General features: G+C 40.7%; 1 protein-coding gene across 1 annotated transcript; it reads right to left on the bottom strand.

The window, feature by feature from the left end:
* Positions 1 to 891: 891 nt before the first annotated feature.
* On the bottom strand, positions 892 to 23,614 carry SLC26A4 (solute carrier family 26 member 4; the record flags this gene model as incomplete). The annotated part of the gene is made up of 20 exons (XM_080363747.1): positions 892 to 915; positions 2,206 to 2,289; positions 3,454 to 3,599; positions 3,921 to 3,975; positions 5,392 to 5,622; positions 6,445 to 6,540; positions 6,643 to 6,735; positions 7,058 to 7,127; positions 8,495 to 8,601; positions 9,985 to 10,080; positions 10,284 to 10,361; positions 11,128 to 11,241; positions 13,622 to 13,769; positions 14,740 to 14,822; positions 14,934 to 15,086; positions 17,639 to 17,803; positions 18,288 to 18,478; positions 20,225 to 20,335; positions 22,829 to 22,968; positions 23,460 to 23,614. The coding sequence occupies 20 exons, from the start codon at positions 23,612 to 23,614 to the stop codon at positions 892 to 894; spliced, it is 2,340 nt and encodes a 779-aa protein (XP_080219873.1).
* Positions 23,615 to 24,077: the final 463 nt, after the last annotated feature.

Below are 24,077 nucleotides of genomic sequence, written 5' to 3'. Positions count from 1 at the left end.
TCTGAATTTCTTACTTGCACTCAGTAGCAGCCTGTTCTACAGATTCCATTAAGTACTTGGGGATTAAGGTTTTCCTTAATCTATCTATGTCACAATCTGCCTCTTGATCAAGGACATGTAACCTAGCCAAAGTAATCTTCTGTGTATACTTCACTGTAGGGATGATCGTTAATAGTAGTGCATGATTTGCTACAATGGGATTAGTACAGAACTAATGAGCCCATACTCAAAGGTCTTTTCTATTGAAACTTTTCCTATTTAAAGTTTTATAGGAGTTCAGTGCCATTTTCTGTTCATGTGACTGTTTCACCTGTCACCTGTTTGAGTTATCTAACAACCTGCAGCAATTTAAGGAATTGCTTGGAAAAAAAAACAATCACAATTATACATTATTCAAGCCTTGTCAGCCCATATGCTCACAGTAATGTTCTACAATTGCAAAGCCTTGGCCAGCTAGAACTCCTGCTCTCTTGCTAGGCATTGTACAAATACAGAACAAAAGGCTTGCCATCCAAAGATTTTGGTCTCTTCAACTCTCCTGGGCAGACCACAAAGCAGCTTTTCATCCCGTACACACTGATGAAATGCTGTAATGCACCTTCTGACTCACTAGTCCCAAAACCGAGTATGTCTTTTGTAATAGTCTTCTGATTTTTTTTTTTTTTAATCAATATAACATATCAGAAAGTGCTTGCAGAATCAAGGTCCAGAATATTTCCAGGATAATGTTAGCTAAAATGTGGAGATTTCTAGAGATCTGTATCATTCAGACAAACAATCAGGGTTTTCTTCAAGTGCAAAGATTGGTTTCATTGCAGAAAATGCTTATATAGTACAGGTGCATAAATATTGCTGTGAGTCCACAGGTAAGACAGTTCCAACAGTCTGTCCTCACGAAGCAAGTCTGCGCATAGCCTAGTGAGATGGTTTTCAAAAGGCAGAGAGAAATAGGCCGTGGTTAGTTCTGAGTACACACAACAAGAGTACAGAACAAGTAACTGTTCTGAGGTAGCTGCCCTCTGACTTGTGCACTGGATAATTCAGTCGGAACCTGCAGGTCTGAAGGTTACCAGTGTTCACCTTCAAAATGTGGCTATAAAAGTGGAGGACAGAAATCTTTCAAAATACTCTTTGACCTTGGCTTGGTACTTTTGTGTCTCGCTTCTTCTCTTACTTAATGACAATTATATAAATATATAAGCAATCCTGTGAATAGAAATGAGAATTCAAGTCTTCTTGTCTTGCCATTCCCAAACACTCTGTTACAGATTATGGTGTTTTTCTAGCTTTTTTAATCCTTCATTCCTTTCTGCACTGTGATGTACAGAGGAGTGGAAAGTGCATCTCCCCATTTTAGTTATAAAGAATAATATTTGGGTATCTTGCAATATTCATGCCAACCAAAAAAAGAGGGGGTGAATCAGGAGTACCAAGTGTCAGGTACTGACCAAGCCCTGATGAAGTTTGACAGGCATTTGCTCAGGAATTAAGAACAGAGTTCTGACTAGTACCACAATAGGAGGGAAACATAATAATTGTGCCTTTACCTACATGGAGTGTTATAAAACTTCCAAGTTGTTGATATATCAGTAGTTTAATCCGTCTCAGACTATAAAAGGGCATTTAGCCTAATCTCCCAATTTCTGAATAAATGTTTGCTGCCCCATTATTTTAGCAGTGAGTGCTACTTTATTTTCTGGCAGTATTCTGTAAACGCAAAATATCATGGCATTGCTTTAATGGACTTGTACTGCTGCGTGTTAGTTATGTTCAGTATACTGCTACTGCAGACTCCTCTAAAATATTGGGATTGTGCAAGTATGTGTCTGCTGTGTTAAAAAGGAGGAATGAAGGGGCGAAGTTGACCATAATTTTGGACTCAGGTGCCTCAAGCCTTACGAAGTCTTCTTCCAGGCACCTAACTCATGTTTAGATCTGTTTATAAGCCTGTGTAAGGCAAAAGTGGCCCTAAGGAGACAGAAATCAGGAGGTGCTTGTGCACATATCATCTACTATATCTCAAGAAAAACTTCCTCCACTAAGCACTGACATTCAGGTACCCAGGGAGTGTATTTATTCATAGAGAAGAAACTGTTGAGGGCTCAGTTGATCCGCCATACTTTCACCCCATGACTTAATGCTACAGGCAAAGGAATAGAGCCAGCAGTATTGCGTAAGAGACACATTCATTTCCAAAGTGCGTACCTCTTCCTGAACATCCAGTTGATCATCAGGCCGGCTTGTTTCTGTGAATTCTATGGGTTCTTTAGACTCCTGCATGAGTGAAATCTTGGCAGAAGGAAATTAAGAAACATGATGAGTTACATGTTGTCTGTATAATTGAAACTGATTTATTACTCTGAAATACCTTAAGACAGCTTCCACAGCTTACAGGAGTCTGTTGTTTACTGCTCCTTGACAAAGCTGTTGATTTAGTTCAGCTGAGAGGAACTTAAATGCTGAAAAGCTTTTGGTCCTACCTCTCCTCATATGACTAGTTATGGCTTTGTAAAAATAATTAAAGCAGAATCTATCTCTAAACTGCTGTATAGCTTTGTCAAAATGTTAATCTCTACTGTAAGACAGCAGTATGCAAAAATTATAAAAAAATAAGGTTATCAGTAATATTAGTTTTAATTACTATTTATTCATAATACTGTAATAGTGATTGCTAGGGAAGGAATTGTGGTGAAAAGACAGGAGACCATTATAAAGCCATTTTCCTAATGTGGGCCCACATCTTTATATGCTACAGAGTGTGCTGGTTATCTCAAAAAACAAAGAATACAACTAGGAAATGCAGAGAAGAGCAGTGGGAATGAACACCAGTGTGGAAAAGCTTCCATACACACTCACACCAAGTAGGATGGGACTTTGCAGCTTTGACCAGAGATACATGAAATTACTAATAGTGTTGGGAAAAGGAGCCGGGAATGGTTATTCATTGCTACTAGCAATCCTGAAATCCAGCAGGCTTGAAACAAAGGGGAAATATTTGTCATATAACACATTAAAAAATTACAGAACCCATCTCCACAGGATAGTGTCAAGCTAAAATACATAAAAGGGTTCCAGAAGCTGTATGACAGACACATTGACGAAAACTCCATCTGTGACAATTAAATATAATGGTCCAAATGCACCCTCCAGCTGAAAAAGCTCTTAACCTGTCAGTTGTCAGAAACTAGAAAATGTGTCTTAGGATAAAGTGTTCTCTGTGCGTTCCGTTTCTTGTGTTCTTTTCACTGGTAAGATCCTGGGGTCGACAGACCCTTCCTTTGACCTAGCAAAATATTTGTGTACTACAGAAGCTGCCCAATTTACTAGACTCTCACTTTTTTGTACTACGGCTCTGTTAGGTCTAGTTTCCAAACATGCCATGCCGTAATGGAAATTCCAAGAATGAATGCTAGATGATAGAAGGAAGGGAAAGGTACTACTGGATATCCTTACCTTCTCAAATATAGGATCCTGCTTGTCACTGTATGTCATTCGCTTCCTTATGTAGAGCACAGCATCATGGACAGTCAGGAAGAACATGTCTTTTCTGACAGTATCATCAAAGAAGGCACTCCGTTCCAGTTGAGATATAAGGTTGTCTGAATAAAAGAAAGTCCTAACAGGTTAATACAATTTGAAGAAATTTAAGAAATAAATGTCAAAATACATGGTTACAACTATAAAAAAATCAAACGTACAGCCAAATCAATCAATCAATCATAACTTTGTCTTGACTTTTACTTTCCATATTTCCTTTGAACCCCACCATTCTTTGTGTCCCACCGCAGCTCACCATGTTTATCAGTGTGATAATTCACAATTTTATTAGAACAAATGCTCCCACAGACACATCTAGAGATCCCTTTTCAGCTTCATTTTATTCTTTGCATGAGTGGTATTAGAAATATTTGGATGTTTACCTTGATATGAAGCAAAGTATACTCTCACATCAATTCTCTCAAACTCTCTAATTATCTAAAAAAATAAAAGTTTGCAACAAGGACATAAATAAATAAAGTCTATAAGGAGAAAATACATATATGTATATATGTCTATATATGTAATGTATAGGCACACACACACTTCATTTGTTTCTGAGTGTCTTCATTCCAAATGTTTTATTTATTTATCATAAATAAGGAACTGCTATACATAAAGATTCAGTATATAGGTACCTGGTTGTTGAAGTGGCCTGTCTTCAGCTATGTAATTGTATACACACAAGGTTCTCATTCTGTTCTCATAACATGAATAACCATATCTCTTCAAGTGAGAACCACGTGGCCCTGAGCAAGCTTTATTTCCCCCCATGTATGTGTGATATGATACATTCTTTCACTGGCACATGCAATTTTTTTTACACGGATTTTTCCCTCATGCAGTGCAGCAGATGGACCTGCTCTTGGATGAAAAAGCTGCATATGGAAAGAGTTATGTCTATGGACCCCGTATCTCTTTTGTCTCAGAAGCCAGAACTGAAGCAAAAGCAGTCAGAAGGCTGAGGTGAGGCATCCAGCATTCTTATATTTCAGTTAGTTAAAAGGGGGAAGGCTGGATTCTACCCCTGGCTCCCTGGTGACAGGCAAGTCTTTTAGAATAGTATTTCCAGAGGTGATTGACAATTCCATACTCTTCTGTTCATTGATAAACTAGAGTCTTCGTAATCTAAGATCTGATTTATAGATAGGCTAAGCAGTCCCAGCTCCGAAATAAAGTTAATGAAAGCAGAAATCTGAACACAAAAAGTACCATAAAAGACTAAAGACTGAACAGTCTTTGTAGCTGGGCACCAAAAAATAATGGAAATACTCTTCACCTCATTTCCCTCTCACTAAACTAGGGATATTAGCTCCTTATTAAGTAGTATGATGTTTGAGGATGAATTAATGAATATTGATGATGTGCTCTGATGTTAGCCACAGAAAACCCTCTAAAGAAATGAATTGTTCTTCCTTCATAATGTAAATAATATGGAATTAATACATAAATACGGTGGTTAAAGCCTCAAAAGTGATGGAAGACAAAATTTTTACTACCTCTGTGTTGAGTGAGCATTATCCTGTGCCCAAATTAAAGCAGGAGGCATGTGGAAAGAAAATATATAGCCAAATATTTCATAACATATGCATACAAGGTGACCACATTTTGCAGTTCTAATTTTAGAGTACTTGACTATGTAACGTTCATAGTGTTCTTTTAATGCATTTTTAATTTTTTCCCCACATAAAATATGCATACACCAATATTCTACCTCTTGCTGTATAAGTTTTGAAGGTATTTTTCAACAGCTGACTTTTAAAAACTCAGAAATTAACTTCAGCTGACAGCTCTTGGTTTACATACTACTGACTAGTTTCATTTTCATGGAACACCAGAAAAAAATGCCCTTACCGTTTTTATTGATCTCACAGCTACAACATCCAAGAAGGTTACTGCTCCAAAATCAAAAATGAGACTGTGGATGGGCACCTTGGGGATGTTTACTTTGACTGGGAGTTCTGAATTCCAGTCCACTTGGATCTCTACTTCTTTGGTGGGAACTTGAAGATCTTCATTGTCTTCAGGTTCCTCATCAGTCGTGAAAGCTTCATTATTAATACCAGGCTCACTGATGATGCCATTCTAATGTGCGGATTATATATTAAATATATCATTTAATCATGGAGAAAGTTTTGGAGTTACAGGAAATACTTCCTTATGATAACTTCTGTTTCAGGAATGAATGAGACTGATACCTGTGACCTGTACCCCCTGCTCCCAACACCTGGTGACATCGTTAGTATAACTAATGACAAAAGGCAAGCAGCCATTCTCTGTGACCAAGCAGGTCACATATTTGTTCCCTTTCCCCTCATTCTCAGGCCTTGAAGGTCCTGTGGATCAAGTAGACAAACCAAACAGATTTCTTCTTCCCCTCCCTAGCAGCCCCGAGACTCCTGGGTGCCAGGCTGGTTACTCCCTTCCTTGTGTCAGCAATACTGTGGCCAGCAGGACCAGGGCAGTATCATCTCCCTGTACTCAGCGCTGGTGAGGCCCCACCTCGAATCCTGTGTTCAGTTTTGGGCCCTTCACTACAAGAAAGACATTGAGGGGCTGAAGTGTGTGCATAGGAAGCTGGATAGTAAGAGTATGAACGCGTGAAAGAGTCAGCACTTCTGCACAGAGACAATGTGAGGTGGTGAGGTGTAGAGGTAGGATCAGGGAATCTCTTGCTTCCATTCCTGTTAACACTATGACTGTCACAGCTGCCTGAATATGTGGGGTCTCTTGCAATAGGTGTAGTGCTCTGCTAAGTCTCCCGCAGGTCCTAGACTTATAGTAATAACTCACACTTTTCCATCTTTATTTTAGAGATGAGTACAGAGGAACTCGTAATTAAAGGTAAAGTAATAAGCTGTAGCAGTAATCCCTTGGGAAAGAACAGAAAGAAAAAAATCAATTTACCTTAGTAGCTTTTAATTTCCCCTTCTTGATTAACTTTTGTATCTTCCTCAGTGCTTTGAGCCTCTTGTTATATACCCTGACTGCATCAAACCCCACCTACAGAAAAAGGATCAAAATGATTTAATTTTAGCTAGATGTAATTTTGAGGAAATCTCAAAGACAATTAAGAAGCATCCAAAGCTGTCACCTATCACTTACTGTGGATTTGAGGCTGCTTTTCAGTCCATCGATGTTAGCATAAAAAATTGGACTTGAAAACCTGAGAATCTTCACACCTTCTGGTTCTATAACCTGTTGCCAAAAATATAAGGTTAAGCAGCAGCAAGCATATTTTGGCTAATGAGAAGCAGTTTAACTACTTCAACAGTTCAGCTACACATCTAATGCACAAAAAATGGTGTGTCTTTGTGGAGAATTGGTGATTCAGTTTTTAGGAGCTTAGAGCCCAAGCATGCAATATGGATCACCCATCTTGATCCAGATGAAGAATTTAATGCTGAAACTTCTTATTTTTGAGCACTCCACTTCCAAATTCAAGTTGTCCACAATACGCAAGGCACAACTTTGTCTTACAATGGCTTGTAGACTGGGAAACAACTCAGCAATTACTTACATTTTTGTAGTCCTTGACTTTCTTGTAGATGTCTGTGCCAGGAATGTTTCCAAAGCCACCCCATGAAGGACTAACAGAAACAAAAGACAGTGAAGGTAAACATGATATTTAGGTATTCACAGAATGTAAAGGATTGCTGCATGCAAACTGTCACAGACTCCTGTAGTCTGCTGTCTTGGGCCAAACTAATGGTCTCACTGGAAAAGCGTTGTATCTTTGTTCTGTGTCACTGTGCAAGGGTCTTTTTCTGATGTAGCGAATGATGCTTTTCAAAGAGAAGGTATTTTGGTCTCAGCCAAAATTGCTTGCACCATTTTTATGTAGAACTGAATGAATAACTTGTTGCATTTGTTTCCCAAACCAGAAAAATGTTTTAAGAGCAGGTTAGTTTGGTTTGAATGAGAAAAAAAAAATGACTCCAAAAAATTAATGTTTTTCATTTCGACTCAACTGAAACAATACATTTACACTCTTTTCAGGTTACTTAAAACTTTTTGTCCAACCCTTTAAATTTTGATTTCAGTCAATACCAAAACCAAAATATTTTGCAGTCTCCAGATATATCTTTAACAATTGAAGCAAATTATTTGTAAGTTTGTAAAGCCTCACCTCCCTTTTATATTTTGATTTCACAAAACTGAGTTGAATTTGGAAATGTTTTTTGAGGCTCTTCAAATTTCATTTTTATAATCTACTATTCTGTAGGAACTTTTGCAAAGCTTTATTTTGAGGCATCTGCTGACAGTGCAGGTATCCTTTGGCATTGTTAGTGACTGTATTCTCTCGCCTCCCGGCTGAAGGAAAGGAATTACGTTGGATTTTCAGAGGAAAAAGAAATCAATGAGAAGTAACAAGATGGCCAAAGAAGACTCTGCAAAGCCATCTTTTCTCACAATTCCACTACCATTTGTTCATGGAGCAGCAACAAATCAGCCACAAGCACAAAATTTTGTCTTATTCTCATGTGTTCTCTTCCTCTTCTTTCACTGGCGTACACTCAGTCTTGTATAAGCAGTAAGTGAAAAAGTTACCAGCATGTGTAACATACCATAGTAGTATTACCTGCTAAGAGTCACTGTAATGATCAATTAATTACAGAAGCCATTCATACATCTTTTTACATTTGATCTGCAATGTTCCTGTCCCTTTCCAGAACTCAGCTGTGTGAGTGCATAAATAACATACAGTGAAGTACCACCAGAGTACCCAACACGATATAGAATAAATAGTGATAAAATAATGCAGCTTGTATTTTATCAATGTAATTAAATGATAGCACACAAACAATGTTTTGTTCTAAATAATAGATTTTATCCATTTCAAAGTTTTTGTAAACCCAAGCAGATTTTCCGCCACAGATCATCTTGCTTTTCAGCATATTGCCTTCCTTTTTCATGGTATAACACTAACAATTATTTCTAGTCCCGTGTTACTTACAACTGAATTCTCAGCACAACCGTCAGCAATCCAAACAAAAGGCCAGCAAGTAATCCCAAATCAAGTCCCAGAATGATTGATGCTACACATGTGAAAACCCAGATCATCTGGAGAGGAAATAACAAGTGTAAAGTCTTTTAATTATAAAATACAACTTGGGGTCATGCTAAAGAACCACTGGACCAGACACTACGAGTAGCAGAAGAATTTAACTTTGGAGATGGTCATAGCACACTGGCAATTAGCTGACTTCCATACAAAAGCCTTCCTCCAAAATACTTCTACCAATCACTATCTTCTTAATCATAGTTACCTTTTTAGGAAATAAGTTTTTTAACAACATTTTTCAAGGATCAAGTTAATTTAGTGAAAGCAAAGGGGATGCAGTTAACCATTGCATTTTCTTATTTCTGATGGCAGCAGTCTTTGTTAATCTTTCTTTAGAATTTGGAAATCATTTATTTTCCCAGGATGTAAAATACTGTAAGATGCTCCACCTACAGACATACAGAGAGGGAACGAGGCTCCTCTAAGAATCTAAGAATCAGAACTGTTCCAGAGAGGTATTTTGTATTAACAGGTTGATGGCACTCTAAAGTCTCCACTGAATATTCAGGCAGAACAGTTGAAGTGGGCTCCTCAGCTCCTCTCTACATCACTGCCCAGGCAGAACACCCAGTGGACCAAATCACACAAAAAGCTGAGTGCTCACACCTGTCACTGAAGATTTTTACCTGTAAAGAGGACTAGTAAATGATTGACTAGAAAGTTTCAGATCTACCTAAGGTAAGTTCTGCCCAATGACACACACTGTAAAATCTGTGCATAGTAAGGACTGCATGGAGAAAATACTTTCCATGCAATCTTTTCCCAAAAAAACACAGTGGGAGATGTAAGCAAGTACCCTGACATATGATTATAGTGGTTCTTAAGTCTGTTCATATATCCATTAGCATGACAAATGAATCCACATTCTAGTTTGGATTAATCTTGCTAGAACAAGAAAACACATTTTTTGAGGACTACCTGAAATTATTCAGGCAAATGCTAATGTGGTAACAACATCAATGTATGTGCGTGAATTAAGAAAAGGTTAGATTTTCTGGCCCATTTAAACTGTGCAAAAGATAAAAGCAGAATGGTAAAGGTGGCAACAGGCTATCTTTATTCTGATTTTCAAGCCATCGCAACAAGATTGCTGTAAACTATGGTAATTGCTATGCAATCACTGCACAGGAATGCCCCGACTGGCACCCTTACTGTGGGATAGACAAAATAAAGAAAATGAGCAAGGAAAACTCTGAAATGGGGAATTTTTAACTGACCTCAGGACACTTGCATTTTAGGGACGCACATAAAAATTTTCCGACATCAACTCTACAAAATTCTGTTTATATGGTAGTTAAGAGAAACTTGGATGGCATTAAAAGGCAAAAAGAAAAACAGGAAAAAAAAACATTCAGTAGAAAACAAAAAATTAGGTTACTTACAGCATCCACTTTATTCTGTCTCCACAGACGGGGAACATCAAACACTTGCATGAACATCCCTTTCAAGTTAGCAATGACTACAGCTGCCAACACAGACTGGGAAGAATAATGATGAAAACATGTTATTCAGAAGCAAAAATGCATATTAAGATACTGCTTAACATTATACACCATAAACCAGAGCCTCGTCTGGTGTCAGTCACCATAGTTTAAACAGGACTATTAATCCTGCCCGTGAAAGCTGAGCATTCAGATGGCATTGCTGCGGGTGGCTGTGCTGCAGAGGACAAGCACGGTACCTTTTGTAAGGGCTCTAGCAATTTCCCCAGGGCCACAATCGCGATCAAAACAATCCCAGCTGAGATGATACCAGCAACCTGCAAAGAACAGAGTGTTTATAGGAAATGAACTTATTAAGACTCTGTCTTATGTTTCTAGGATTACAAAGAAAAATGTACAAGTAGTTGCACATCACATTTCTTTAGGAACAAAGAGACCTGCCAAAATGCTGTTGTGCTTAGGCGTACGTGGGCAATCATTACACACTTCAGCTAGCACAGAGGGAATTCAATTAAGCGGGTAGCGTAAACTACTGCACGCAAGGTAGTAGCTCTTGGTAGGGTTACGCTGCATAAACAGATGAAAGCAAAGTCTGTGTGTTGGCCAGAAAAGGGGCTGCTGGATAACCTGAAGTTTTCCACTATTAAAAGGTGTAAAGCTGTAGTGCTGTAAAACAGAGCAGCACACTCAACATGAGAAAGATGATGAATGGCATATGGTGGGGCTGCTCAGGCCAGCACATGGGAGCTTCATTGGCAGCTGTGAGAGCATTTCGTGCCTCATCCTGAATTCCTGCTGTGACAAACTCAGTCCCTGAACTGGGAATGAAATTCTGGGGAATTAGGTTTGAAGGATTTCTGACCCCTGGTGTAACTCATGCTATATAAAACCTGATTGCCCTCTTCTGGCAGAGCTACAGAAACGATTCCCTGCCAGAGCACAAGCTGCCAGCTAAGGTGCCTGTGGCTTTCCATGTGCCAGCAATGCAATCGTTTTGGGGCTATTTTCATCCCATTGTGAGAGCTGTGCCCTATATAAGATTAAATTTACTCATGCACACTACTAGTAAGGGGAGGTCATTACCTGAGTCTTCCCACCAGTACTTTCTTGGACGGCTGTCCGTGAAAGAGCAGTAGTTGCAACAAAACAAGAAAAGGCACCTGAAAAAATATTGCTGATCCCGAAGGCAAGGAATTCCTGAAAGATAATTGAATAATACTGTAAACACAGATGCCTGAAGACAGTTTTGCAATGGAGAATGACAATAGCTTCTGCAGTAGTTTATAAAGTAGGTAGCACAATAATATTGAGAAGATTAGGAATTACTAGTAGCTGGTAAATGTCTACAAAAGTTCCTCTTGTGCCAGTGTGACTACTTGTGTTTGGAAATCAATACAATGAAGCTGGAATACTCGCCCTAACATGGGCATACTCATCTTAGTATAAAGACATTTAAAGCTTATTTCCATCAATGTTATCAAACCTAACATTTCTAACAATTACACTGGTATAACTGCATCAACAAATGGAACTAGTATAAATTTAACTCCCAAGTATCATCAGCTAAACAAATTTGAATCAGTACAACAGTCTGAGTTTAGACAAGCCTCTAATTAATGCAAAGCATTGTATGATTAGTAGAACTAATCAGGAACTTCGCAATAAAACACAGTTTCACTGAAAACTTCTAGTTTGTTGAGCCAGATTTTTTTTCACTCTCAACATCCCAATGAACTCACGCTGAGTCCCAGGCAGCGTTCTCATAGATTTGCCCCAGGGTCACAGATGCTGGCGCCTACTGATGCTGCTTGTTCTGCTCAAGTGACAAGGACTCTGGGAGCTTTATGTCCTGGGATCTGGGCCATTCCTCTGCTGGGAAATTAGGCATTTGGGAGCTGCTTGCAACCCCATATAATTGACAGAAACATTGTTTTCACCAAGCTGACACAGTCACAAGGGCTTTTCACTCACTGCAAATTTTTTAAAATATCATTTGAGATCTTATTTTTACTCCCTCCTGTCTTTTCTCCAAAATGGAATTTCCTGTAAGCTTTTCACTAAGCTCCAACTACAAGAATAGGATTTTAAATTAATTTTCTTTAACAGAATAGACCTAGATGATTCATGTCTATTCCTGTGTAACTGCTGTGCTCTGCAAGAAAATACTGCAGGAATAGTTCCTGGTGTTCTTAGGTTCTTCAAAATTATTTTACTACCTGCTTTTATGATGGTGTTTTAACTTCTCCAGTTCAAGTACACTATGTGCCCATCATTCATGGCTGCATTTAACCTTTGCTATGTGTAAAATTCATAGCATAGTATTGAAAGGAAGGCACTTTGCTTTTATAGACAGTAATTCTACTACTACAATATTTAATCAGTATCTTTGAAGCATATCAGTGCTGGCAGAACAGCATATTCAACAAAAGAATGGCATTAAACAGCACTTCCAAGAATATGTATTATTTATTCAGATTTATTATATTGAAAGTCAATGCGTGTTAGGCAACTTTAAGTCAAAGTGTTACCAGATATGAACTTTGAGTACTGTAAAGTGATCAGCATGTTCAGAAGTATAGCTTTGTTACATACTGCAAAATAGTGTTTCCAAAATCAAACTTTATGTAACACATTAATACTAAAATAAAGGACTCATTAAACAAAGTCCTCAGCTTATCTATTTATTGTAGTAAGTGTATTTTCTCATGTGTTCAAAGGATGACATTCAAAATCAGCATAGATGCAGGACAAGGAAGCTTTCCGGCATTTTTCTCCCACACCCATGGGGAAGCCACAGAAGCCTTGGAGAGGGCACCGAACAGCAGCAGGAATCCTCTCAGAGCTTGTCCATGTTCCACTCATGGAACATTCTAGCTCTGTGCCTTCAGACACCAATGGTTAACACAGTTCAGCCATTTGGTGCAGACAGTTATTCAAGTATGTTGATATGCTGGTAGGCACTCACTTTTGTGAAGCTGCAGGACATAGCTATACAGCTGCAAGTATATTTGTATTGGTGTAACTGGTATCATGCTGGGAAGTACAATAATTTATTCTGTAGGAATAAAATCATGCCTTAACTGAAAAGTTCAGCTGATACAAATCCTGCATGTAGACTAAGCCTAAATAAAGCTGTCTGGAGCAGCTGCTTAGCCTGACATTGCCTTCCCCCTGGGTCCCCAGCAACACACCTCCAAATATGCCTCACAAGTAGAAATGGAAAGCAAGTTGCTAAAGCTGGCCACATCAACTCGACATCACCAGACAATTCCCCTATAAGTGCTTAGCTTTAATTTCCTTCTCAGGGCTACTGCAGTCACTAAAGCAATACAAAAGGAATTAACTAGTATGAAAAGCCCATACTGAAGACAGAGCACATCTCTATGTGGTAAATTTTTCAGGTAATATATGGACTTTTCAGCCTTTTTTTTTTTCAATAGTTGAAATAATTTTTCCTGTCAAACTTCAACTTTAGTCTGAAATAGGTGTATGAATGTTTCTTTCATTTGGCTGCATAAGTCAACATAAAACAGAACTTACATTCACGATGTTTCTAAATTATTTCAGCTGTACATACCTGGTTTCCATCAATAGCATAGTCATACTTGGTTGCATATACTTTCCCCACGGATACAGCAATTGCATAAGCAACAATAGCAATGGAAAAGGAGGATGCTATCATCTGGGAAAACAGGCTGACATCTGGAGGTTCAGGAGGCAAAAATCTAGCATTTAGAAAATATATTCATGTTATCAACTTGGGTCAAATTCTGTTCTTTCTAGAACTGTCAAGGAGTTTGAGGTCGAGGTATACAGGTTGCTTATAATATGAAGTGTAATGTTTCCAGTTAATAAAAAGGTGGAAACAGCCCATTGACATACGGAACACGCTTATCTAGCTCACCATAGCCCAAATCCTGATGCTATTAGTCAGCAACAAAGCTCCCATTGTTCTCAGCATGACTGAGATTTGGCCTTATGATAGCAAAGTGAAAAAGTACATTTTTTGGAGCATTGAATAAAGGATGTATTGAATATTATGACGAATTACATAAATATGTTAATGACACTTCATACTATTGTTAACATACATCTTCAGAAGATCTCAAAAACATTTAATCCCCTACTGTGTTTCCACAAATTTTAATTAATCAAGGCCTGAATACCAAATGGAATGTGAAGGTTACTACTGTGAAGTGCTCTGAATCTTCCAAGTGAAAGTGTCTGCCAGTGTAATCCCGAACATCCTTCCTCCTGCGACCGTGGAAGTGACAAGATTGATTGGGATAACAGTAGTGGCATGAATATGAACCACAGTGGGATAACTCAGGTCCACAAGAATTAAGTCTATGCAGAATTTCATTATTAAAAATTAATTATTTTTTTTTTAGATTTTCCATAGTCATATATTTACTTTAAGAGCATGAAGCAATTAATTCTTAGTTGAACTTCATGAATAAGAATGACATTCCTATGCCCGTTTTACAGATGATGGAAATCTAGGCAACACATTTAGGTGGCATAGTGGACACAGTAAGTAAAACTTAGAGTTACAGAGAAGTAAAACTCAGGAAATCTCCAGCTCTAACTTCTAAACTCAGGTTACAGCTCTCAATATCTCTTTTATGTTTTTTCACTTACCACTGTCATTTTTAGCCAAAAAATACCTATTTCCCAGAAAACAAAAGCACTCACCCTCTTGGAATGCTTTTAACAATGCCTGCATTGTATTTGCCTTCCAAGTCAGCAGCATATGAAATGCCAGTGGCTATTATTGTCTGTAATAAACAAAACAACAGTTTTAATACTAAAAAAGCATTCTTGTCTTCCTGTAGCTAGCCCCATCTATTTTAACTATTATCAGTTTTTTGTTATGCTCTGTTGCTTACCACAATAACTTCTATTGGTATAGGTATACGTATCTTGTGTTTGAATCGATCATTTATCTCTTTAACTACCATGCAGACAACAATAGTGATGAGTCCAGCAATAAGATCTGCAACGTTGGTGGTACCAATTCTTTGAAATGTTTCAATAAGAGTCTGAAAAATAAAAATTACAACATGAAACATGCCTATGATGACTTGAAGGATGTGAAAATACTCATGAGAAGATCCAGACGCATGGGGTTTTGGAGGAGGCTGAGTTACTTCCTTGTCCAGGCCTGGAGGCGCATGACAATAATGTACTGTCAAGGTGCTACAGAATCTGTGCATTTAATGGTGAATTTAACTGAAAAAGCCTAACTGCAATAATTGTCCACATAGGGGACTTCTGCTTCCTGATTTTTAGGAAATCAATACTAAGTAAGAAGAGATAAACCCCTACCTGTGTATTACCTCTACCTGTTATTGGAGCAAAGAACGGAAGATCTATAGCTGTTCCACTTTGTCTGAATAGCAAGAGACAACCTCATTTTTCTGTTCAAAAGCCAGCTAGCAAGACTCTGGTTCACTATAGGCCCAGTACATGTGGTCTGTAGATTACACTTTCCTATTTCCAGAGAATGAGTATGAACACATGGGTTCTGCCAGGCTGTGGAGAATCCTACACTTAAGAAAAGCTGTCACTAAAGCTCACCTTATGGTACATTAACCCTCCCAGCAGAGGTCAGTCCTCTCCTCAGCTGGAGGGCTCACAGCTGCAATAGGCAGCTCCCTTCTCTACCCTTGCCTTATTGTTTATTGCAAACAAGTGTACAGAGAAAACATGAAGGGATGATTACAGAACAGCTCCAAATACTCCTCTGTCCTCCTAGGCATCATGATAATTCTCACTTGTCTCTTGTCTCCAAGAAAATCTAATTATTCCATACATAGTGAAGCAGCTTTAACAAAACGATCTAGTGTAGAAAAGAGGTTAGAAAGAGACTCCTTGCATTCTGGTTAGCTCCCACATACCAACTCGTCGGTTTAAAGGCAAGGGGAGGGTTGCAGCAGCACTAGTACCATTCTGAAAAGACTCTGGTTTTGAAATAAAATATCTAAGTGCTGAATCAGCTCTGGTTTCTAAGCTAAAGCAGCAGCCTTCCTGAAAGTCTGAACAAGACACCTTTCTCCGGGTGACTGAAGGCATTCCTTGCCCATCATTCTGCTCACACCAGACCCCGGGCTCATTGACCATCTCTCACACCACCCCGCTCCACAGGGTAACAGTAACGTCCTAACTCGGGGCGGGGGGGTGGATTCTGCTCCTGTTGGATGCTTAGTGTTGCAGTTTGTTGAACACCACTCCTGAAGCAAGTCCAAAACTTGCTGAAGCTGACACAGCAAGTCACTGGTTGAGCAGACCAGAAATCACAATTTCTTTGCTCTACACACATCTGCAAACACGTTGACTTGGCTCACCTGTACGGACACAGAAGCTTTGAGCTTAAACCTAAAACGTCAGCATTCCACTCAGGCTTGCAGGAGCTGGAAGAACCTTGTAATTCCTTTTCAAAAATACCTTCTACTAAATGTATCACCCTTCAATAAACATAAAAAATAGAGATAGAAAAACCTGCTGCATTAATGACCTACCAGGTCTGCTCTAAGGTCTATTACATAGCAATTTGTCTCATTTAATTTTCCGCATTCTGAAGTAAAGAGTTTTCATTAATTCTGAAAAGGCTCATAATACCTTTTTTTTTTCCCAAAGAGTTCACCAGATTTTTTTTTCTAAAATTTTCTTTACTGTTTGTAGTTACATTCATCCTATTTTTGCTAATTTAGATGTCTAATGTATTTTCACTAGCCTGGTTGCCTGAACTAGTGTGTAAAATCTGTAAATACATTTTTTTGTCTAGAACAGCATCTTTTAGAAATCTGTTTTTCCAATGTGAAGTGCTACGTAAGATCTAAAACACTATGAACCTGAATAGTTTCTTGCTGAAGTCAGTGACAAAACTCTCAATAATTTTCCTGGGGAAGGAGACTATTCCATAATATGAGACCTGTAGGAAGTCAGTATTTCTGTAATGCAGTCAAGACATTTCTCCATTTGATCATTTTGTCTAAGATCAACAAATGGAGTTGTGACAGCAACATGTAGCCTCACCTTAGCTAACTAGTAGGTACCTGGAGGCAGGGTGGGAATCCACATCCTTCTTTAGGTATTCACAAGAATGGCTACAGTGTGGAACGGAGAATGATGCCCTTTACCAGAATAACCTGCTGGTTTAAGAGTAAAGAGGCTTGGGATCGGTCAGCTTTGGGAGATAACCTGACAGCATTAAGAAATTATGAAACATCCTTCACAATAAGACAAAAAACATGGGGCAGGATGGAAAGTAGTCTCCAGAAGAGACAACCTAGAGAAGAAGAACTGTTTTGCTGGATAATTATGTTTAAATTTTATATGAAAAACTGCTCTGCCTGAAATTGAATATGGCAATTAGACTTTCAGCATCTGGGGAACCAGGAAAGCAGCTACTTAGAGCTCCACAGCTGTAAAAGGACTGCTGCAGTTCTTTGTGAGAGTGAGAACTAAATGAATGCCCTATGCTTACCACTATATATATATGAACCATTCCTGTAAGAAATGGAAGCAGAAGATAAACAATTATATAAAAAATATCGCATAAAACAAAAGCAGATGAGAAGGGCATACTTACATATATTATGGAAAGGACACCATTATAGTTTTTAGTTGAAACATTTAGGACTATTTTCAGTTGTGACACAAACACTTGAAAAGCAGCTGCAGTTGTGAATCCCCCAACTAGTGGATCTGCAAGGTACCTCACAATGAAACCAATCTGAAGAACTCCAAATACAACCTGGAAAAGTCATGAAGAATAACAGCTTGCTAAACAACAAGAAGTACAATTTTATTTGGTGATTTCTTATGCTTTGTTCTTTTCTCTTTGTTGATACAGAGTCTTAGGACCATCTTCCCCCGTTGCAGCCTAGTGCAGCTTAAGATCATGCCATCCAAGGGAATAAAGGAGACCTGATGAAATATGTGACAGGATGCTCCAGGATATGCACCATTAGCACTTGGTTTTGTGCATGTCTCCTGGTCTGCAATCACAGGGCTATTCTTCAGCTGTCTGTGCTCCCAGTCATGCTGCCACAGACTCTGCACAGGATAAGAAGAATAATCCCCCAAAAGATCTTCAGAGTTTGAGATTACTTTCCTTCATTTTTGTGTTTTGCTACAGGAAATTGTCTTACTGCCCTAGTAGGCATTTCCATGCTGTTATGTTCTCCCATTATAATCAAAGCAACATCAACTTCGTGTCTTCAAGCCAACTATTTTACCTGTAAAATTCCAACCAGAAATGTGAGAGTACTAGCAATCAGCACTCTCTGTGCATCTCTGGCTGCAGTGTCTATCAGTGCCTCAGTACCATTAGTCCCTGTAGCATTACTGCCATCTATGAGAAAATTATCATCAGGGGCCATGCTCAGTACAACAGATCCCACCATCAAACTGACTACAGGGAACGGACCTGTAATGACAAACAGAACACACTGCAGTTTAATACACATTGAAAAGGAGCATTTATCAGACAAGACAAGCAAACTCTAAATCAAAAAATCCATTTAATATTTTAACTGGGGTACATAAGTATTAGAGTGTTAGGGGGCCAGGAGCCACAGGCACTGCAAACATGACACAAAGACACAATTCCTTCCATAAATAACTTACATTGTACGTGCAGGTGCAGTTTTCTGCTTTGCCAGTTTAGGGCTGTACCAAGGCCAAAAGGGGCAACATGTTCCAACCATCTCCCTTGTATCAGTACCACAGTACCAAAACTAGACAAAACACATCACTGATCTAGCTGAAAGCAACATTTATTTGAATTTCATTTGTGGGATTTTGGTTTGGTTTGTGTGTTGTTTTTGGTTGGTTGAGGGCCAGGGAGGGCGGCGTGGGGTTTTTTTGCTGTTGTGGTGGTTTTTGGGGTTTTGTGGGTTTTTTGTTTGTTTGTGGGGTCTTATTTTGGGTTTTTTTTGGGGGGTGGGGTTTGGTTGTTTTTTTGGTCACAGTTTTCAGCTGATCCAGATTACCATATAGCTGCACAGTAAGGAATCCCACCACCATGGTGGTGGCAGGAGCGTGCACCAGGGGGTAGGACCACATCTTTTGGCAGCAGTGTGGTACTACATTGGCTAAAGATGACTGAAACTATACTTTGGGCAAAATACAGAGAGAGTCAGTGGTCATCGTGTCAGCAACACACAATCTAAAAGTAATCACCTTTGTTGCGGTTATTTCCTAAAATTATGCAGAAAAGGAAAATGTTCTTAAATGTCTTAAAGAAGGATAAGTTAATTTTACAGATACCTTAGAGGACATTTAATGAGTAAGAGTATTAGAGAAAGCATGAAAAGGAGTGTTTGATAATCTACAAAGTACGAATGTCAACATGAGTAGAGATGACAGCTCAGACCTGGATAGCAAATATGAGCTGATAGGTAGGGTAAGAAGACGCTAACAAAGTGGAGGGAACATACAGAAGTATCCAGTGCAGCAGAGGAGAAAGCTGATGAAAAAGCTTAATATCATGCAAAAGCTTTGGGAAGGGAAAACAATCTATTCTTACTAAATATGAACAAAGACAGACTGTATTTTGTTAGAATTAAGAAAAAGAAACTTCAGCGATCAAGCTGTAACATGAATTTTAAATGTGAGAACTGACAGGAGATAAACCCCATATTTTAAAGAAAGTATTCAGAAAGAAACAACAAGGTTTACCCATAGCCTTGATGTGAGGACCTAGAGCGAGGCTGGAGTGGACACACAGGTTCTGGGTCTCCGTGACAGGCAAGAAGATGATATTATCCACAGTGATCAAAAAAGGATGCAGCAAGGAAGGCTTGTAGAGAAGACTAAGAGTTCTGTTTTAGCCATCTTGAGCTTTAGCTGATAGACAAAACGTCTGCTCATACTGCCTACTGAGGCCTTGATCTAGTAATTTCTTGCAAAGAGTGTAGCCAAAGACAAGATTTAAACTTCAGCATAAATGCGAGCAAAAAGCATGCGTGTGCACAACTGAAGTTAGCTGTTGTGCACAACTACCTGTACAGAGAAGAAATAAGCATGAAGTCCCCCAAACCCATGAATATTAATATTCAGCAAAACCAGTTTGGTTCAGAAAGTAGCTATTTTGTATGAAACACAAATGTTTACAGTAAGAATTAACACTTTGTATTATATCATTCACTGTAACTTGAACGTATGCAGTTACCAACTGAGATGTGCCTTGATGTTCCCAGGAAAAAGTATGTCAGGATGGGGAAAAAAGCAGAATAGAGACCATATCCAACAGGCACTGCAACCAGCAAAGCATATGCCAAACCTGAAATGACAGATCATCAAAATGTCGGATTTAAAATCTCTTGGTAAACCACTCTCTTGTCTAGAGTGGATTTTCAGACAGATTTACTCCATTTGACCAGATACAATTTAGTATGTGTTTTGTCTATAAATCAGTTGCGGGCGCATATGTAAATATCAATGACTGTAAATTATTGCATATCCCACAATGGGAGCTGGATGAGTAAGTCCAGAGAGATGTTCCTATATGTCTACAGGTAGCACAAAACATAGGGTGAAAAAAGTTTAAGTGGGGGAAGAGTGACCAGTCCACCCCTTGAGAGAAAAGAGGGATATGTGAAGTGTTCCAGTCACAGACAGAAATGTCAAGCAGACTCTGAATTACTGAAGTACAAATACCCTTCAGTTATGTTCAGCCCTCTGAAAAAGCAGGCTTTTTTTTTTTTTTCAGTACCAGCTTATAAACTTAAAACTCAAAAATAAATCACACAAATTTGAGTTTCGATTCTTAACATCATCTTCCGTTGTATACCTGTTCAAGCCATCAAATCCAACAAAGAAACAAACAAACAAAAGCCCTCAGTGTCATAACCCAGTTAGCTCCCACTGCAGGGGGTAGTATTCTGTAGTATTGATCTTCAAAGATACCACAGAAACCTTTCAGAGCTCAAAACGATTGAAGTCCTGGTCATAGCGCTGTGACTGGTGGGAGGGCTGCAAGCAACACACACAGTTGCTGGGAATTAGGGACTGCAGGGACTTCGAGATCCCAGAAACCTCTTTTTTGGCAAACTTTTTGGTCAATTTTCCCCGCATCACATGATTTAAAATTTCAGATTTTTTAAAAATTACAGCTAGATTTAGATTTGAACTAATGTCGTTGTTTTATCTTTGTTTTAATACATAGGTGGGAGACCAAACAAGGACAGGGAACTGCTGGAGAGAGTCGAGTGCAGGGCAACAAAGATGGTGAAGGGAGTGGAGCCTCTCCCTTATGAGGAAAGGCTGAGGGAGCTGGGGCTCTTTAGCCTGGAGAAGAGGAGACTGAGGGGTGACCTCATTAATGTTTATAAATATATGAAGGGTGAGTGTCATGAGGATGGGGCCACGCTCTTCTCGGTGGCAACAAATGGTAGGGCAAGGGGTAATGGGTACAAACTGGAACATAAAAGGTTCCACTTAAATGTGAGAAGAAACAACTTCACAGTGAGGGTGACAGACACTGGAACAGGCTGCCCAGGGGGGTTGTGGAGTCTCCTACTCTGGAGACATTCAAAACCCATCTGGACACCTTCCTGTGTAACCTCATCTGGGTGTTCCTGCTCCGGCAGGGGGATTGGACTGGATGATCTTCCGAGGTCCCTTCCAGTCCCTGACATTCTGTGATTCTGTGATTTCAGAAACCAACTTTACAAGTGGAATCTAATTGTGAGAAAATCAGGTAAAAAAGAAAAAAAAAGGAGGGGGTTACAGTAAGAAATCACTTTGTTATTCCTCAGACCGCTCTCTGCCTGGGGCAGAAGTTTGTAATGCTTTTTTTTTCGGCCAGTCTGAGCCTCCCTAGCACCTCCAAGGGAACAGACAGTGGGGAATACTTGTGCCTAATTAGGAATGCATAAACTGCTTTCTTCGTTCCGCGTGTGTGCCATTGTCCCCTTGTGCAAACACTTAATTTTCATTGAGAGAAAATGTGGGGTTGACGCAGCTAATCTCCCCCAGCCCTGAAAAATTCTGAAAATAGTGTGAGAATGCTATTGAGATGAAAGAAATGAATGTGCTGGATTGCATTCAGGGTTACAGCTCATCTTGTCTTTGAAAGAGGACCTTAGCAGCTGCCTCAGGCAGAAGGTTCTGCCCTTTAAGTCTTCCTTAACTAGCTTATTTTAATAATTTTCTGCTTATTTCTGTCACTTTTCTATTTGTTTGTCTACTGAATGCTTTCCTAATACATGAAATAAGGAAATAAGGAGAACAATATTGCAAGCCATGTACTGTAAGTATCTATCAAGTTTATAATTTTTTAAAATGTGGATGCTCCACCATCTCCTTCAGGTTGTTTTCTGCAGATACATGAACAATCTCATGGGGCAAATTTTAAAGGAGGGTAGATATCAAGTTTGAATTACTTTGTGGCAATAACTAGATTTTTGTAGGCAGCTGCAGGAGAGCTATAGGCTTAGATAACCAAGAAAGAGAAATATGTCCACATTACGTTTCTGAGCTATTGCAATGTATTTACAATTTTAAATATATAAATTAATATTGTTTGAGTAAAAGGCTTTAAAAAAAAAGTTAAATATATCTTTATAGCTCATCAAAGGAAATTTAAATCTTCTAGATAAGCAGAGAGAAAAAAAAGAATACATTAAATCCATCAATTATTTATCGAAAAATAATACCTAATATCTAGTATTAAATAACAAGTCTCAGATCTGTAATTCCACCTGCATAACATCCCTGTGTTCGGCTGGCTCCCTCACAGAAACCTCCCGAGAGCCGACGTGCCCGGCTTTACCTTGCAAGGTGGCGACAAGTCCAGTGCTGACCCCCGAGATGATGTCGCTGATCAGCCACTCTTTCACCCGGTAGTTGGGCAGCCACTCCAGGATGGGCAGGAAGGATTTGGTGATCTGAAAGGCCCTTTTTCTTGAACATCTGCGAGGAAAAAAGTGGTAAACGTACCCCGCGGGGCAGCAACTGGAAAGCCCTCGCCAAGCCGCAGCTGACAGGAGCTGGGCCAGTGCACATTTGGACAGGCAGAGGTTGGCACGGTCGCGTCTTCCAGACGGGGATGGGGCAGGTGCTGGTGACAAAAGTGCCGTCTGCTGAAAGAAGCGCCTTGTGGGCGACTGCGTCCACTCGCTTCGATGTGAAGGGACGCAAAGACCGATCTATGGACAGACCGGCGCTGCGCGGGCCACTTCATCCCTCGGCGGGTGGAGTTCACCGGCGCCCGGGCAGCGCGTCCCCCGGCGCCCGCCGCCCCTGCTCTCCTCGCCGCCCCTGCTCTCCTCGCCGCCCCTGCTCTCCTCGCCGCCCCTGCTCTCCTCGCCGCCCCTGCTCTCCTCAGCGCCCCTGCTCTCCTCAGCGCCCCTGCTCTCCGCGCCGCCCCCGCGCCCCGCACAGCCCCGGGCGCCGCCACGCACCTGCAGGCCGCCTGCGCCCGCTCGCGGAGCGTGGGGGGCGGCGGCGGCCGCCGCTCGTTCTCCTCCTGGAAGCCCGCCTCGCTGTAGATGGGCCGCGCCACCACGTAGTGGCTGAGCTCCGCCAGCGGCTCGTCCGGCCGCTCGCCCGCTGCCATGGCCCCGCCTGAGGCGGAGGGCAGGGAGCAGCGCCCGCGGCACCCCCTGGCGGCCCGGCACCCCCTGGCGGCCCGGCCCGCACCGCCGGCCCTGGCCGCCTCCCCTCGGGCAGGGCAGGGCAGGGCAGGGCAGGGCGCGGCCCGGCCCGCGGCGCAGCGCTGTCCGCGTCCTGAAGCTGCGGCTCCACCGGGGCCGCCGACGGCTCTACCTGCGCCCGCTCTCCGGCGTGGGGCAGGGCGACCCGGCCCCGCCGCAGCGGCATTTATACGGCCGGCAGCTTTATTTACGGGGAAACAGACAGACCCGGCTCCGGGCTGGCCCGGGCGACGCCTCCGTCCGCCCTCCGGCCCCGGTGGCCCCCTCGCAAGCCCTGCCCCGGGCTGGCGCTCCCCGGAGCGACCCTCCCAGCCCCGCGGCGGCCGCCATCCCCCGCCCCGTCCCCTCCCGTCCCCTCGGGGCCGG

This window comes from Nesoenas mayeri (genome assembly GCF_963082525.1).
Source record: "Nesoenas mayeri genome assembly, chromosome: 1".
Lineage (NCBI taxonomy): Eukaryota > Metazoa > Chordata > Aves > Columbiformes > Columbidae > Nesoenas > Nesoenas mayeri.
Note: the sequence above shows the minus strand (reverse complement) of the source record. Positions and strands in the feature narration are given on the sequence as shown.